The sequence below is a fragment of the Andrographis paniculata genome, unplaced genomic scaffold (assembly GCF_009805555.1).
Source record: "Andrographis paniculata isolate CXL003 unplaced genomic scaffold, ASM980555v1 Contig78END, whole genome shotgun sequence".
Lineage (NCBI taxonomy): Eukaryota > Viridiplantae > Streptophyta > Magnoliopsida > Lamiales > Acanthaceae > Andrographis > Andrographis paniculata.
Genome location: NW_026137615.1, coordinates 2,755,169 through 2,773,242, shown reverse-complemented (window position 1 = coordinate 2,773,242; position 18,074 = coordinate 2,755,169). Strand labels below are relative to the sequence as shown.

The following is an 18,074-nucleotide window of genomic DNA, read 5'->3' as shown; positions in this document are numbered from 1 at the left end:
TACCGTACAATTAAAGGCAAATTTGTCAATTTATAAAAAAAATATAATCACATAAAAAAATATGCAAATATACTTCAGAACAATAGAAATTGAACGGATGAAGTATTATTATTATTTTTTTTTTGTAATGTGATAAAATAAATTATAATTAATTAATTTTATTTAAAAAATATTGTAAAATATTTTGGATCCATAAAAAATAAAAATATTTGAAATAGAGATAATATTATATATATATATATATTATATACGATCATATTAAATATTTAATTTTTTTACATTGTCAAGATTTTCCAACATTTTAAGGTCTGTTTATTTCTTTTATTTCAAGTTAAATCTATAAAATTATTCAGCTGCATGATTGATAAGAATATATTATTTTATTTTAAAAAAATATTAAATCAAAATCATATCTAAAGCAATTCAAATTAAAATCTTAAAATAGGTAGTCCAATAACAGTTTTTAATTAAGACACTTTTGGTTCTGACACTACAATATTTAATATATATATAGTTTCGTAAATATTATAATCCCTCTGTCCAATTTTTATTACTCTAAAGTATATTTTTATAATTTTTTTGGTGATTATCTTTTTGTCATAAATTGACAAATTTGCCCTTGTTGTATGACATAGATTAAAAATAATAAATAAATAAAGGGTAAAAATATAAAATTCATATTTAAAAAATAAAATAGGACAATAGTTATTGTACGTTCCAAATATAAAATTAGAATATTAGTTTGTAGATGTACATAGTATTTAATATAAAAGAATAGACATATTTATTCGAAGATTTGAATTTCAAATTGTTAAAATTTTAAATGCTAATAATTGTTTAATATAATATAAATAAGTACCGTGATATTTTAAATATAATAAATAATTATTTTACAAATTTGAAATTTTAAAATATAAGTATGAATTACTGGGTTTGTTTGTTTTGTAAAATAATTAAAGAGATAATTTATATATATAAAGTATAAAAAATTGTGTAAATGATATAAAAATAATGAGTATATAGTACTCATTTTGTTCTACTTTATTTGTAACTCTTTTATATTTTTGTCCCACATAATTTATCATTTCATTTTCTGAAAATATAACACTTTAATCATATTTTAAAATTTATAATTTATATTTTTGTATTTAATTAAACTATTTAGTCATTTTAATCTTAATATATAATTATTTTTATTAAATAATCAATTATACCTAAAACTCCATGCATAAACTAAAGAAAACAAATTAGCTATAACAAATAAGTATATTAATTTATTTGAAAAATATGTATTGATTTCAGCAATCCAAACAAACCAACTTTTTTTTTTTGGAGAAAGATTACTAATAATAAAAGTATTGGGGGAACTTCAAGGGTTTATTATTTTTAAAGATTTTTCAAAACATATTTTTTTAGAAAAAATAATATATTATATATACTAATTATTTTTATATTATTTACATAATTATTTATATTTTACATTATTATTATTATTATTATTATTAATCAAAACACAAAACAAACACACCCCAAACAATTACAACTAAATTCAATCCATAAAATCTACTATTCAGAATATGAATAAATGTACTAATTGTTTTAGTATTTTAGTTTGAAATATTTTGTTAAATATGAAATAAAAAAAATAAAATTGTATTGTTAATATAAAAAATAATATTTTATTTTAAATTATTAATATTTTTTAAAAAAATATAAATATTATATATATTAGAAATAGTATAAAAATATATTTAATTGGGGTGAACAAATCTACACTATTTGTCTCTCATAAATAAAATCCAAACCAAACAAAGCCAAAATTTCTTTACTCACTCTATGTTGAATCTAGTCTATCTATTTCACCATTATTAATTTATGTCTAAAATAATACTTATTTCGTCTCTTGATAATCTATTAATTTTTTTTATTTTTGTCCGTCTCTATCTATTTCCTTTTTTTTTTTTAGTAATTGTAATATTTACGTAATATTACAAATACCCTTCTAATTTACAATATATTATACAAATGTCATTACATTTATATCATACAATACTAACATGGTTAATTTAATATTTTTACATTTATTTATACTTTATCTCAATATAATACTAATATTTCTAAAATTTCGTGCAAAAAATATGAGATGGAGGGAGTAAATAAATAATGGATATTAAGGGTTTGTTTCTTTTGCTTTCAAATTCCAAATTTTTGGACTCTGTATTTTTCTAAATATATATATCTTTTTACAAAATATCAAATCATGTATTATTTTAATATTAAATTCAAATCAAATTTTTTTTTTAAAAGACACACATTAAGGGTGTTTGTTTGTGGGTTTTAGTTTTTAAATTTAATTTTTTGAATAGTAAAAAATTAAATTTGAATATATATTTAACGTGATATTTTAGATGTAAAATAAATTTATAATATAATTAAAAAAATAATTATTTAATATAATATTTTTTGAAAAAAAAAATCTTTTAACAAACAATATAATAAAACCCACAAAAAGAACAAGGTCTAAATTTTTGCAAAACTTATCCAGAAAAGCCCAAACAAATCGGCACCTGCATCCACAAAATTTCCTCCGCCCCCATCCGCCCCAAAACAGCCCAATCACAACCGTACACGTGTCCGTCTCCCATTGGGCAGATTGCTGCAATCAATGATGGGCCTCCACACCAAAACGGCCACGCGATCAATGAGGTCAGCAACTCTAGACTAGACAGAAATAAATATTCGGAATCCGTTTCGAGAGAGACTCTCACTGACTCTACATCCAACTCTTCGAAAAATATCTCAGACCAATAATCCATCATCCATGTCTCGCGCTTTCCTAATCGCGGCGGTCTTCGTCGTCCTGGTCGCCTGCGGCGTCGCCGGAGCGTCGCCGGAATCGGAGCTCTTCGCCGAGGAAAACCACATCCGACAAGTCGTCGACAACGACGACCTCGCGTCGTATATCACTCGCGTCTTTGCAAACTCGCACCGCGCTCGCTCCTTTGCTCGATTTACTAATAGGTGGATAGAAATTGGTTCATTTTTTTTTTGTGTAGTGGTTGATTTTGTTTGCGATTGATTTTTTTAATTTTTTTGACCTTTTGTGCTCTGTGACTGTTTTTGGTTTGTTGATGAACTTTAATTTGTTTGGTGAAGGTATGGGAAGAGGTATGAGAACGTTGGGGAGATTTGGAGGAGGTTTGAGATTTTCTCGGATACCTTGAAGATGGTCAGATCGCATAACAGGAAGGGGCTATCTTACAAAATGGGAATTAATGGTATATATCGATTACTTTTGATATGGAGGCCTTTTTTTTCATATAATTCATATAAAAATTTATTTGAGATTAATTTGGACCTTTGGTAACTTTGTTTGCTTACGGTGTGTTTGTTGGGGGGTTTGAATTTTGATTTAGGATTTGGACAGCAAAGATTTTGAATTTGAATAGTTGGACGATGATATATAAATAAATATCGATGTAATGTTTTGAATGTAAAATTAATTTTTAATAGTATAATATAAGATAGAAAATATGTATTTGATTTGATGTTTTTGTGTGAAAAAAAAATTGATGAATAGTAGAAATTTTGTGAAGTTTGATATAAGAGCGTAGTATATTACTATTAGTGGATATATAAATATATGTATTGTTCCTGTTGAACCCGTTCTATTTTCTAATCTAAATTTTGAATCTAATGGTGATTAGGATAGAAGAACAATAAAAGAATTTATAACAACAGCATAAAAATCTTTTGAAATATATATATCTATCTATCTATCTATCTAACCTTCTTATTGACCTGTTGGCTGCTGTTTTGGAGGTTTGCGTTTGTGATTTAAATAATGTTTGATGTGTTTATTTGAAATATATATAATATATATTTGGAAACGAGATCAAATAATAAAAAACTGAAAAGAAACTTTAAAAAACACAGATTTTTTTTAATTGTGTTATTGGTTTATAAAACTACAATAATCATCCATAAAATTGATTTTGTAACTATCTAATGGTCGAGATATGATTGAACAGTATTGGATTGTACTTTTCAGCACATGAACCAAAACTTATGAACATATTCCATATCCTACTTCTTGAAGTAATAGGATCTCTAGCTTTAGTTAATTACTTGATTAAAAATAATAATATGGTATTATGATTATATAATTAATCTTTGGTCAAATATGTTTGTGAAAGTCAGTGTTTAGTCTCATCTTCATTCTTGCATGATAAAAATGATCAAAGATTTCCACAATTTGGATCAATGGAGTTTGGGAATGGGATATAAAGCTTTGCAGGAAATTTTCGATTGGTAGACTGAGGTTTTGGAATCATTTAATGAGGTCTTCTATTCTCAAACTGCGATCTGACAAAATTATTTGGAAAGTACGGGTTTCATTGTTTATTATTTCAAAAAAAAAAGAAAAAACTATTTAGTTCGCCTGTCCACCCGACAAAAATATTACTATCAGTTAATGCCATTTCTATAAATGTATCATTTGGATAGTATGGGTTTCTTTGTTTATTATTTCAAAAAAACAAACTATTTAATTCGCATAGTTTCTTTGTTTCTTATTTTTCTTAAAAAAAAAGCTATTTAAGTCGCATAGTTCCCGATAAAAATATTACCATCAGTTAATGCCATTTCTATAAATGTATCATTTGATGTTGAGCAGAATGAGCATCTCTACCTGTAATTGATTAACAAAAGAAACTTATACCACAATTTCTTGTTTTCTGGACAACCATCATTCAAATGAGCAGAGTTTGCTGACATGACTTGGGAAGAGTTCCGTAAGCATAAGTTGGGAGCAGCACAGAACTGCTCTGCTACCACAAGGGGCACTCACAAACTCACTGAGGAAGCTCTTCCTGAATCGGTACTGTCTTTTTTATTTTTCATTTGTTAAAGGAGATTTTTAACTTTCATCTGATATTTGTTATGTCGACTATGTTATAGTACGGAAAAATAAATGGTCTTGGTAAAATGTATTTTTCCTGTTAAAATCACATACATTTCATAGTATCTATAAAGGATTAATGATATTATAAATCACGGGATCAGACTTGTTTTCTATTCAAACACGCGACTATTGCCCTGAGTTGAAGGTTCTTTTTGAACTTTTTTGCGATTCTTTTATGTCATAACACTTCAAATTTAAATTTCTTTACCATATCCTGCTAAGTTTCAAAAGTCGAGTTTCTTTAGCTGTAGACTTAATTAATGGGTTGCAGAAAGATTGGAGGAAAACCGGCATCGTCAGCGCTGTAAAAGATCAGGGCTCCTGTGGATCTTGCTGGACATTCAGGTGATCTCAAATTTGATCAATTAATGGTGTTCTGGCCTCGTCTCATATTTTGATTAGATCGAAATTCCAGAAGCACTGCAACTGCTCCTATATTCATTGTTTTACAATTTACAGTACAACTGGAGCACTGGAGGCAGCTTATTCACAAAAATTTGGAAAGAACATTTCCCTGTCCGAACAACAGCTCGTTGATTGCGCTGGAGCGTTCAACAACTTTGGCTGCAATGGCGGACTCCCCTCTCAAGCCTTCGAATACATCAAATATAATGGTGGACTCGAAACAGAGGAGGCATATCCGTACACTGGCAAAGACGGTGATTGCAAATATTCATCTAAAAATGCTGCTGCCCAAGTGCGCGACTCTGTTAACATCACCTTGGTAAGATTTTAATTTTTTTTTAACTCATGTCTTAACCATCAATTGTTTAGCTGATGCCAATGTTAACTGAACTGTTGTCGTAGGTTAGCATGCGAATTTACGATGTTTTGAATAAAATGTATTTTTTTATATATATATAATATATTAAATGAAAAATAGGTTTTTGATTATGTATACGATCGATTATTTAAACTATAATTAGCAATTTAGCATGCAATGAAAGCTAAAATTATTTAAGCTTGTTTCTTATCTTGTCAATGGAATCTCAGGGAGCTGAAGACGAACTTAAGCACGCAGTGGCATTTGTTCGACCGGTCAGTGTCGCTTTCGAGGTGGTGGATGGTTTTCGAGCATACAAAAATGGAGTTTACACCAGCACAAGTTGTGGAAGCACTCCCATGGTAAGTTCTTTGTATTTTTCATAAAAAAAAAACAATTTTATTAGATCATTGTTGCAGACAAATGTGATTTGGTAAGTCTTAACAATTTTATTTGCATTAAGTAGAGCTCTTATACAACCTTCGTTCCACGGGAATCACATTTTTGTGCAACATTTTTTTGTAGGATGTAAACCACGCCGTTCTCGCGGTTGGCTATGGTGTTGAGAATGGCATCCCGTATTGGCTGATAAAGAACTCGTGGGGAGCTGACTGGGGCGACGACGGCTACTTCAAAATGGAGATGGGGAAGAACATGTGTGGTGAGTTTCTTTGGCTATGTTCGTTTTTGTTTTGAAGGTTTTAATTTTATTATTTTTTAGACGAAAATAGTTATTTGATTTGATACTTTATATATATAAAATAAATATAGTTTTATTGGCAAAAAACAACGCAAGAAGAAATAAATGGATTATGAATGAGTGTATATGACAATAAAATATGATTACATATTTTTTTAGAGTGGCAATTTTTTTTTCGATTATTACTAAAACCTCATGGGAGTCGAATGATTTTGCAGGTGTTGCGACTTGTGCATCCTACCCCGTTGTTGCTTAATCCGTTGGTGAGGAATAGATGGCATCCGTCGCCAAAAATATCATGGTAAGTACACTCTCCTGCTAAGGTATTGAATGGTATATCATTAGAAATTATTCTACTTCGATCATATGATGAATTGGCTTGAAATGTGTGTGTAAAATAAGGGGATCAAATTAAATTTTATATATCAAAGATTGTTCTAGTTTTTAGTTATCTCTATTTGTTGTTTTCGACAATTAGTGTTTGGGTTTTTTTTTTAAAAAAATATATATAAGGATGGTTTCGTGTAATATTTTACATGAAAAATAATATATTAATATTTGAATAAAAAATACAAAAAAGAACAAAGTAAATTATTTTAATTCTAGGACCGGCTTTATTTGTTAGTTATACATTCATGGAATTGGTATTATGATTAAAATTAGTTTCGAAATATTGATCCTTTCAAGAAATGCCCGTGCATAAGTTCTTATCTTTTCACCAACTTTTTCATATAATTTACGAGCTTTCATTTTTCATCTTTTATTTTTCATATTGATATTGAAATATTCATCCACAGTATTTTTAAATTTATAAAAACACATCTCTTTGCATGATTCGTTAGTTCTTTTACGTTTGCTCGTGCTACTACTTGTTGGTTCTTCAAATTAACGAGTATCATGATTAATCTTTTCTATCAAGTCAAAGTTATCAATGTCAATTGGAATTTTTTTTTTTTTTTTTATGTGTCTATATTGAATGACATATTCTTCTCCAAGATCACACGCTTAAGTAGATGTTGTTCTATCCTTACCAGATATGATACATAAATTTTCATAAAACGGAAATAGTTTGTCTTAAAAATTTGTAGTACTTTTGTGAGACTATTAGACAATTAGAAATTAATTTAAACTAAATATTATTTTATAAAAATATATATTTTAGGAGATAGGAGTTAAGAAGATTTGCATCTAATAATTGTTGAATTGTGTTGAACTCTATTTGAGTAGTGATGCATGTAAATACATCAATGCATCAATCAATTTAGTATCTTTCTCCTTTGTCCAAATATGTTTGTTTCTCTTCATATTTTTCATTACATTTGAATCTCCGAGATCTACATATATAATAATAATAATATTTACATACATAAATATTTATATATTCCATAAAAAATACTTATCAATATTAATTTAAAAAGTATAGTAATCAAACTTTATCGTTTTATTAAAAAAAAAAAGCAAAAAAAAAAAAAAACACATGACAAATAATAAGTGCATAATAGATAAATAAATAAACAAATAATAAAAAATATATTTAAAACAAATTAATTATTACCATGTCTAACATTTCAATTGTAAAAGATTTCATTAGCTAAGATTCTTGTCTTATTTAGACGATTTGTATATCATTGTGTACGTATTCTTATAGTTGAAATAGAGAATTTAAGTTTTATATTCTAACATAGATATTATTTTTATTTTATGTATGTATATCGACATACGAGATTCAAATGTAATGAAAAGTATCGAAAGAAGCAAACATACTTGGACAAATAAGGAAGTGCTATGTTGATTGATGTATTGATGGATTTAGGATTTACATACATTGAGAAAGTATGCCGGATTTAAATCAAACTATTGAAATGGAGTTCAACAATTACTTAGCTATAAGTCTTCTTAACCCTCAAGTAAAATAATATATAAACACAAGTGGATTTGGTTGGAATGAAGAAAAAAAAATTGTGTTGTTACTAAGACCCGTGTTTAAGATGAATATGTTCAGATATCTTCTAAATATATTATTTATATAAAAAGAAAAAAGAAAAAAATGATTTGGAAATAAAGAATGAGAGAGCCGCTGCCCAACACTTCTGATACAAAGTTGTTGTGACTTATTTTGCTACGTGTCTCAATTTAATTGGAGCATGTGGCAAAAAAAAAGTATATTATTTATTTTTTTTATGTATTTTAATTAAATTATATGTATTAATATTTTTATATTATATAAAATTTTATTTTTTAAAAAAAATATATCAATATTAATATATTTTTAAATTAAATCTAATTAATTATTATGATTAATAAATATTAACATATTTTATTTTAATTATATATATTAATAATGTTAATAATTTTATATTTTTTAAAATTCTATTTTTATAAAATAATATTGATATTAAGATATTTTTTTAATAACATTTTAATCAATAATAATAATAAATATATGTTATAATTTATAAATTAAATTATTACGTAAATAAATATGTATATCAGATAAAATAATTATTATTTAAATTATTTTAAAAATAGATAACTTAATAATATAGAGGAAAGAGAAATTAAAATCGGTGTAAATGAGTTTCTTTGATGAAGGGATAAAATAAAATGAGTTTATTCGATGATGTGGCAGAAAAAGAATATGACGTGGAAGAGATGAGAGATAGGGAAGAAACCCATGTTGGGTTTCATTGATGCGGATGACCTAAGCTCACAAAGGTGCTTCCCAATTTTCAAGGCAAATTAGTGTTATTCTATGAAAAATTGTGTATCATATTTGGTAAGGCCATCCACAACACAGAAACCCATCCAGGGTTTCTTCCCATTCTCTCTCCTGTGCCACGTCAGTTTCTCTCTCCGCCACGTCACGAAGAACTCCAACTATATTTTACATTCACATCAAAGAACCCTTTAAAATCTTTATTTTTTCCACCTCATTAAATATTTTATCTATTTATAAAATAAACTTATATTTTTTCATTATATTTTATTCTTATAATATTTAATTAAAATAAAATAATTATTTAGCATAAATAAATAAAATAAATAAAAATAATAATTCCACACCCACATACTAATTAAAAATTCAAACTTAAATTTAATAAAAAATACATAATATTACAATATATTTTTCAAATAAATTAATTAGTCGATTGACCAAATTTCTCCCAAATGTGTTCAACTAAATCCGCTTTGAGCTGGTGGTGTGTTTCTCTAGCTCGGAGTCGCATTCTGTTCCGTAGGTATTGATCCATAGTTGCATGTCTCGTATTGTTGTATGACCAATTCGAGTTATCATTTGTCTCCACTTGATCATATTGAGATGTATCGTAATAATGCACATAAGTGTCCCTTTCATCTTCTACAATCATATTATGTAATATGATGCATGCTCTCATTATTTTACCTAGTAAATTAATATCCCAAATAAGTGATGGAGTTTTAATGAAGGCAAACCGAGCTTGTAATACACCAAAAGCACGTTCCACATATTTTCGAACCGCTTCTTGATGTTGCGCAAATAATTGTGCTTTATAACCTTGAGGGAGACGAATCGATTGAACAAAGGTTGCCCACGGAGGGTAAATTCCATCAGTAAGATAATATCCCATATTATATTGATGGTTGTTGATAACAAAATTAACCTCTGGAGCTCTGCCATTCAAAACGTCGTTAAATACCGGAGATCGATCAAGTACATTAATGTCATTGCATGTACCTGGTGTGCCAAAAAATGCATGCCAAATCCATAGATCGTATGAGGCTACAGCTTCCAATATAACTGTAGGTTTGCCATGATCTCCACGTTCGAATTGGCCTTTCCAAGCAGCCGGATAATTTTTCCATTCCCAGTGCATACAATCAATACTTCCTAGCATGCCTGGAAAACCACGTGTCTCTGCAACAAATAATAATCGTTGTACATCAGTAGAATTTGGTCGTCGTAGGTATTCCTCACCAAATAGAGAACATATCCCTTCAACAAATTGCTTCAAACATGCCCTTGTGGTGCTCTCTCCAAGACGAAGATATTCGTCAACAGTGTCAGTAGCTGTGCCGTATGCCAATACACGTATTGCTGCTGTGCATTTTTGTAATGCTGACAATCCATCTCTTCCTGTAGCATCACGCCGTTGCTGAAAGAACTCCATTTCATTGGAGAGGCGATCTACTATACGAAGAAAGACATGTTTTCTCATTCGAAACCTACGACGAAAATAAGAACTTGGATACACGGGGTTATCAGAAAAATAATCATTGAATAATCGAGTATGACCATCTTCACGATTCCTCTCTATGTATGTTCTCCGTCGACGTTGCCGTGAGCTTCCCTCATCTTCATTGTTGATATGCTCAATTTTTTGATACAATTGAGCATATGTTTCTGCCAATTGACATATATTTTCCAACTCTTCGTCGGATGAATCGGACAGAGATAAGGATGAAATTGACATTGTTTTGAGAGAAAATAAGATATGAAAGGTTGAACTATTGTGCATATGAATTGTGTGCATGTGAATTGGTTACATATATATAAATTAGAAACTAGCCGTTGGGAATATAGCCGTTGGAAATATAGCCGTTGGGGAATATAGCCGTTGGGAATATGGCCGTTGGGGAATATAGCCGTTGGAAATATAGCCGTTGGGGAATATAGCCGTTGGGAATATAACCGTTGCAATATTTACTATAAATACACTACATTCTCACTTCATATCATCTACACCATCTCTTTATAATCTTCTCTCTTCATTTTCTTCTCTCTATATTATCTTCTAAATTTCCTACGAATGGATCCCAACTCTCAAAATTCATCCAACTCTCAAGATCCCCAAAATTCTTTTCGATTTCCAAGTTTTATGAACATGTTAGGAAATCAACCCATATTCCCTACATCTAATGTCCCATTTCAACCATTCAATCCTTCACCATATTATCAAATTCCTCCAAACTTCTATCCTCCAAACTTTCAAGCGTTCGGAAGTTCATCATCTCCTCAATTCATGATGCAAGCGAATGAAGCAGTGGGCACCCCACAACATTGCACACCTATCAATTTAGCAGATGATGATGTGCCTCACAATTCAAAAAATAAAGATACGAGGAAGGTGTGGAGCTGGAATGAAGACGAACTTCTAATCAGTGCATGGCTGAACACAAGTAAGGATGCCGTAACCAACACTGACCAACCAAGTAGTGCTTTCTGGAAAAGAATTGCAACGTACTATATGGAGAACAAGCCCGAAAGTGCAACGAGCAGAGGTGTTACTCAATGTAAAAATCGTTGGAGTAAAATATGTAAGTCAGTGCAAAAATTTGTTGGGTGTTATGAGGAGGCCAATCGAAACATGCGCAATGGACAATCAAGCACGGATGTCCTCAATGCAGCAAAGAAAATATACTCAAATGACGGTGAGAGCAAAGACTTCGTCCATGAAGATGCTTGGCGTATACTCAGAAATGAGCCTAAATGGAAGGCCAGTTACTGCGAATCATCTCATAACAGTGGTGGAAGTTCAAAGCGAACAAAAACGAGTGAAGACGGTGGATACTCAGGTTCGTGTCCGGCGACACCATACTTTGATGTGGATGACCCAACTCCTCCTACTCGTCCCCCTGGTATTAAAGCAAGTAAGAAGAGGGGGAAACAGGTGCAAAACGAGGCATTCAATTCAAGTCCTACTGAAAATTATGAAAAATTTTACGAAAAAAGCAGTGAATTTAGCTCAAGTATGGAACATATGGCAGCAGTCAAGGAGCAAAGATTGAAGCAACAACCCGAAAAAATAGAAGCACTTTTGAAAGCTAAAAGGATAGAAAAAACGGCAAGAAAATTTGATCGGGAAGCTAAACAGTTAGAACTTGCTAAGACGAAGATGGAAATGCTCATGATGATAATGGCCAAAGGGGATAATCTGACGGAATTTGAAGAACAGTTGAAACAAAGGTTGGCACGCGAATGTTTTCCGTAAGTTTGCATTTAAATTTATTGGTATTTATTTCATGTATTTTTAATTATTATATGTATTGTCTGTAATTTTAATTAAGTCGTGTAGGTTTGCATTTAAATTTATGAATATTTTTATGTATTTTCAATTAATATTTGTAGTGTGTATAATTTAATTAAGTCATGTAAATTTAATTTTAAATTTATGAATATTTTTATGTATTTTTATTTATTATTTGTATTGCATGTAATTTTAATTAAACAAATGTTATAATTGAATTAATAGATATTTAATTAAATATTTTACAAAAATATGCATTAAAAAGTTACATAATATTAACAATATTATTTTAATAAAAAAATAAATATTAAATAAAACTCATATAATAAAATTTAAATCTAATATTTTAATAAAACAAATTATTATAAATATAAATAAAAAAGTATATATTATAAATATTATTTTTAATATTTATTGAATAAAAAAGTGGACCATGGCCCACAAAAATTGGAAGAAACGGTACACTCGCAATGTACCGTTCCTTATGTTAATTGGTGTTTTAATTTTTTTTTATTTAATAAATGATGACGTGGGAGGCGCTTCTCAACAAGCGCCTACCGTTGTGGATGCCCTAAGGATAGAACAATAGATAATAAAACAATCGGTTTTTGATCAAAATATTTATCGATTTGAAAAATCAATAAGTAGTGACATAAGCAAATGCAAATGACATAAAAACACATGTATAGAAACTATACGAGGAATATATAAAAAGAAAAAAGAAATTACTAGTTAAATTTGGAGATTACGAGTGAATCTCTAACACCTCAAAGAAAACATAAAAGCTTGTAAAATATATGAAAAAATTGGTGAAAATATTAGAATTTTAGTTGATATTGATATTATTGATGGACAAGTTTATATGAAATAATAATAATAAAAAAGTATATAAAATATTATTGGATTTAGTGGAGTAAAAAAAGTAATTGAGAAGGCGGCGGCTAATTTAAAATTTATAGTTGTATTCAACAGCAAATAGTGTGTTTTTAGACATCACATAATATTATTACAAACAACACTGTCTATATGCTAATATGATACAAAATTACAAATACAATATATGAACGAAACATATATGCTATAGTTTCAACAGCACACAATATTATTACAGACAACACATAACATTACTATAAACAATACATTGTATATGTTAATATAATATAAATACATCACATGAACTAAGAACATATGCTATAGTCTCATACAACACACAACAGTTAGATTTTAACACATATGTTGTTTGTATATATAACACGTGTATTGAAAATTAGTGTTTTTGGTCAATAAAATAATAATAATAATAAAGGTTTGGTGATTGAGTGGAAAATCACATTGTTGTTTAATTTTTTAATTTGAGGTATTTTCACCTATACATGAAAAATCTTGTTAAAACATAGAAAATATATTTTGGATTAAATATTATTTTTTATATATTATATATTTTGAAAATGATAGACGAAGATAATATAATATATTTTTATTAGAATACAATTAATAAATGTTTCATTTGTTTAAATTCAATAGTTTTGTCTATTTTTTTTTTAAACTTATTTTTATAAATAACTATATTATCATAAAATTATTTATACATTTTAATTATTATTATATAAATATTACATTTTTTTCTATGTAAATATATAAATATGAATTGTTATAACATTTCATGAATAAATTTATTTTTAATATATAAAAAATAAATATATTTTGAAATTAACTTTAATTTAAAAGTAATAAAAATTGAATTCAAAAGTTACAATGAAGCACAGGCTAACAGATAAGGCAATAAATAAAGTTATCACAAATGTGTTGGGATTTAAACACATTTGACTTTTATTTACTAAATTGGATGATTCTTTTTCAAAGTTAAATGCCATATAATTATTCTTATTGTCCAAGTCACGTGACGCCTACGTGTCCCACGTGGCCGAAATTTGTTTACGATGGTTATTATTATATTTATTTTTTGTGATTATAACAAAATATATTTATATAAATATTTTTTGCATATATTTAATGGGAAAAATAAAATATATATAATTTTTTATAGCTATTTTTTTGTTATTATAAAACATATGTTTATATTTTGTTTTATATATTTTTTTATGTGAAAAATAATACTTCCTCCGTCCAGTATACATTTATTTTTGGCACGGTGTTTAAGAAATAATAGTATTTTAATTATAGTGGATAGTTAAAAGGAGTGTAATGACATTTTTGCCTTTAGTTTTTGGTATAAAAGTAATGATGTGATGTAAAGTAGAGGTATTTGTGGAAAAAAAAGTGAAATATTTAATGAAATGTTTACTTTGTAATTTGACGTCCCGAAATAAAAATGTTTATACTTTCTAACTGGACGGATGAAGTATTTTCTTTGCCAAATAATTGTAATTAGAGTGATTGAACACTTTTTTTTGCATACTATGAAGTTTGGAGTTCAAATTTTTGTTTCGAATAATATTTAAGAAATTTTAAATATTTTTATTTTGTATTTATAATTTTAAATATTTTTATTACGAAATATAATAAATTAAAAATAATACTCCCTCCGTCCACAAACTAATGTCCTATTTTTCTATTTTAGACGTCCAATAACTATTGTCCTATATTCTTTTTTAAACACAAATTTTACATTTTTACCCTTAATTTATTTATTACTTTTAATCTCTACTATATATTTAAGACAAATTTGTTAATTCATGATAAAAAGACAATTACTTAAAAAATCGTGTAAATATATTTAAACAAAATAGAAAATGGATAGAAAAAGTATATGAAAGAATATAGTTTGTATCTTTCTTATTATTGGGAGTATATAATATGTTTGTACAATATTATTTTGAAAATCACAAGGGTGTGTTTGTTCGGGAAATTGGATTTTGAGTTGAGTTTTGAATAGCAAATATTTTAAATTTAAAAAGTTATAAATGTGAAATAAATAGGTATTGACGTGATATTTTGAATGTAAAATTATTTTTTTATACAATATAAAAAATAAATATTTAATTTTATATTTTTTAGGAAAAAAAATTAATAAAAGAATTTTTTTTTTTCCAAAATCTTATAAACGAACACACATGTGCATATGACTATTTACTTAAAATTTAAAAATAAAATCCACAAACAAACCCATCCAAAGATATTCTTAATTAAGGTAAAAATATATTTTATGTATTTTTTTTTTTGAAAATTATTACACATCTTAATTTTAATTTTATAATTTAATTTTTATTATTTTAATTAAACTAATTACTTATTTTAATCTATAATTATTTATATTATAAAATCATTATTTTTACTAATACATTCTTAATTATTTACTAATTATATTTATTCTAAATTCTCGTGTCTACACTAAGGGTGTGTTTGTTTGGAGGATTGAATTTTAAAATCACTATTTATCTCATTTTTTCCCTCCAAAAATATCAAATCAAACACTTATTTTTTATTTTTTATATTATACTAAAAATCAATTTTACGTTCAAAATATCACATCAACACATATTTATATCACATCATACAACTATTTAAATTCAAAATTTTTATTATTCAAATCCCAACTCAAAATCCAAACCCCCAAACAAACACACCCTAACTAGGACATGCAACGTGAGACGGATTGCGTATTATTTAATAATATATGGTAGGTTTGTTTTTATTATTTATTGAATAAATGGATTTTTAATGTTATATATGAGAATTTATTAAATTATTAACTTTTGCGAGTAATTATATTTTTAGTAATATTTATTGAAAATAGTTGCAATATAAAATGTGTGGGTGAAAGCCGTCCCATAAATAAATACTTCCTCAATTTTGCCTCACAGATGATTTTTTATTTTTTATTTTTTTAATGATATCGCATATATTTTACATTGAAAAATAATTTTAAAAATATCAACATTTTGTATGATATTAAAATATATAAAAATATTATTCTCTTTGTAATTTAAATAAATGTTTAATGAACATATATTACCATTTTCCTTTGAATAAAAAATAATATATACTCTTCCATATTTCAGGTTAATTGATTTTTTTTTCATTAGTGAAATAATATTTAAAGTAATAATTATTTAATTATTTAATAATAGTTAATTATGATATTATGTTATTATTTTTTTTATGTGATTAATAATAGTGATAATTTTAAAATACATTTAATATATATGGTTTAAAAAATTAAAATATGTATTTAAATATTTTAAAATTTATATCGCAATAAAAATTATATATGCAATATGAATAATATTTTGTAGAAAATAAAATTTACTATAATACAAGTAAATAAAACCTACATATATATATTTATAATTAATATAAATTAATTTTATAAAAGAAATAAAATTTTGAATGTACGTAAAAATATATATATTTTAAGATGTGTGTATAAATAAAGGAATTTTGAATAGATAATTGTTATACTTCAAAATTGGGCTATTGTTTGACCAACTCTAATGTATATATGAGCTGATATTAGACTATTCGAAAGTGATTAGAGGTTAAATGAATTGAATAGACTACTCATATCAAGTGCACGATCTTTTTCGGGAGATTTGTGGTGCTAGTCTACGAGACAAACAAAAATAAAAATATGTCAATTGTTATAGTAAAAAAAAAATGAAAAATATATCAATTAAGACAAGACCGATAAAATATTTCTTATTTGATTTAGTCGTCTCAGTCTCAATCACTTTTATGTATAAAATATCTCATTCCGTCTCAATACAATAGTCTTGTTTACCATTTTTGTCCGTCCTAAAATAATAGTCTTATTTTTATAAATAACTATATCACCATAAAACTACTCATATTTTTTTTATTACACAATTACCATTATTTTTTACACTAATACACTCACAAGGGCAAAAAAATCTTTTATCCATATTTTTTTACCAACTATCAATATAATATCAATATTTTTTAAATCTCCTACCCAACCCAATTAAGACTTATGAGATCGGAGAGAGTATGTATGGTTAGTTCTATTTTATATGTATTGTAAATTTATATTTCTTCTATCCCAAATGAATATATCATTTTGCCGTTTTTTTTTAAATAGATTAATATATTATAGTATTTCAATTTTATTGGTTAATGAAAATATTAAAACAGTTTTGATATTTTTTAAAAGCATAAATAAAATAATTTCTTCTTTTATAAAAATTAAAAATATTTTAATACTCTATCCGCCTCTTAACAAAATATCTATTTTTTCATTTTTGTTTGTCTTATAATAAAGTATTTATTTTATTTTTTTTAATAACTGTATTATCTACCTAACATTACAGATATCTTTACAACTTACAATATATTACACAAATACCATTACCTTTGTATTACACAATACTAATAAAATTATTTTAGTCATTTCTACTTTATTCTTGCTATATCACAATATAATACTAATATTTTCAAAATTGCATACGGATGGAGTATTTAAATATAATTATTTTTATTAAAAATACTTTTGAATATAACAAAAAAAATTATAAAAATTGGATTTGTTGTTTATAATATTTCCACACCTATTTTTTTCAAAAATATTAATACATTGTATATATTCATTATTTTTATATTTTCTATCAAATTCTCTGTACCTTACATAAAAAAATATTATTTCAAATTATCCCACACTAGGGGTGT

At 26.6% G+C, this 18,074-nt stretch overlaps 3 protein-coding genes across 3 annotated transcripts; 2 read left to right on the top strand and 1 right to left on the bottom strand.

Moving 5' to 3' along the window:
* The first annotated feature begins 2,752 nt into the window (after nt 1–2,752).
* On the top strand, nt 2,753–6,877 carry LOC127239644 (cysteine proteinase 3-like). The gene is made up of 8 exons (XM_051257889.1): nt 2,753–3,021; nt 3,157–3,278; nt 4,764–4,879; nt 5,235–5,308; nt 5,423–5,687; nt 5,957–6,088; nt 6,252–6,387; nt 6,645–6,877. Exons 1-8 carry the CDS (start codon nt 2,822–2,824, stop codon nt 6,680–6,682), a joined length of 1,083 nt encoding a protein of 360 aa, XP_051113846.1. The 5' UTR covers nt 2,753–2,821; the 3' UTR covers nt 6,683–6,877.
* A 2,686-nt stretch (nt 6,878–9,563) lies between these two features.
* On the bottom strand, nt 9,564–10,877 carry LOC127239577 (uncharacterized). The gene has a single exon (XM_051257788.1). The coding sequence runs from the start codon at nt 10,875–10,877 to the stop codon at nt 9,564–9,566; it is 1,314 nt and encodes a 437-aa protein (XP_051113745.1).
* A 336-nt stretch (nt 10,878–11,213) lies between these two features.
* Nucleotides 11,214–12,395, top strand: LOC127239576 (glutathione S-transferase T3-like). The gene has a single exon (XM_051257787.1). The coding sequence runs from the start codon at nt 11,214–11,216 to the stop codon at nt 12,393–12,395; it is 1,182 nt and encodes a 393-aa protein (XP_051113744.1).
* The last annotated feature ends 5,679 nt before the right edge of the window (nt 12,396–18,074 follow it).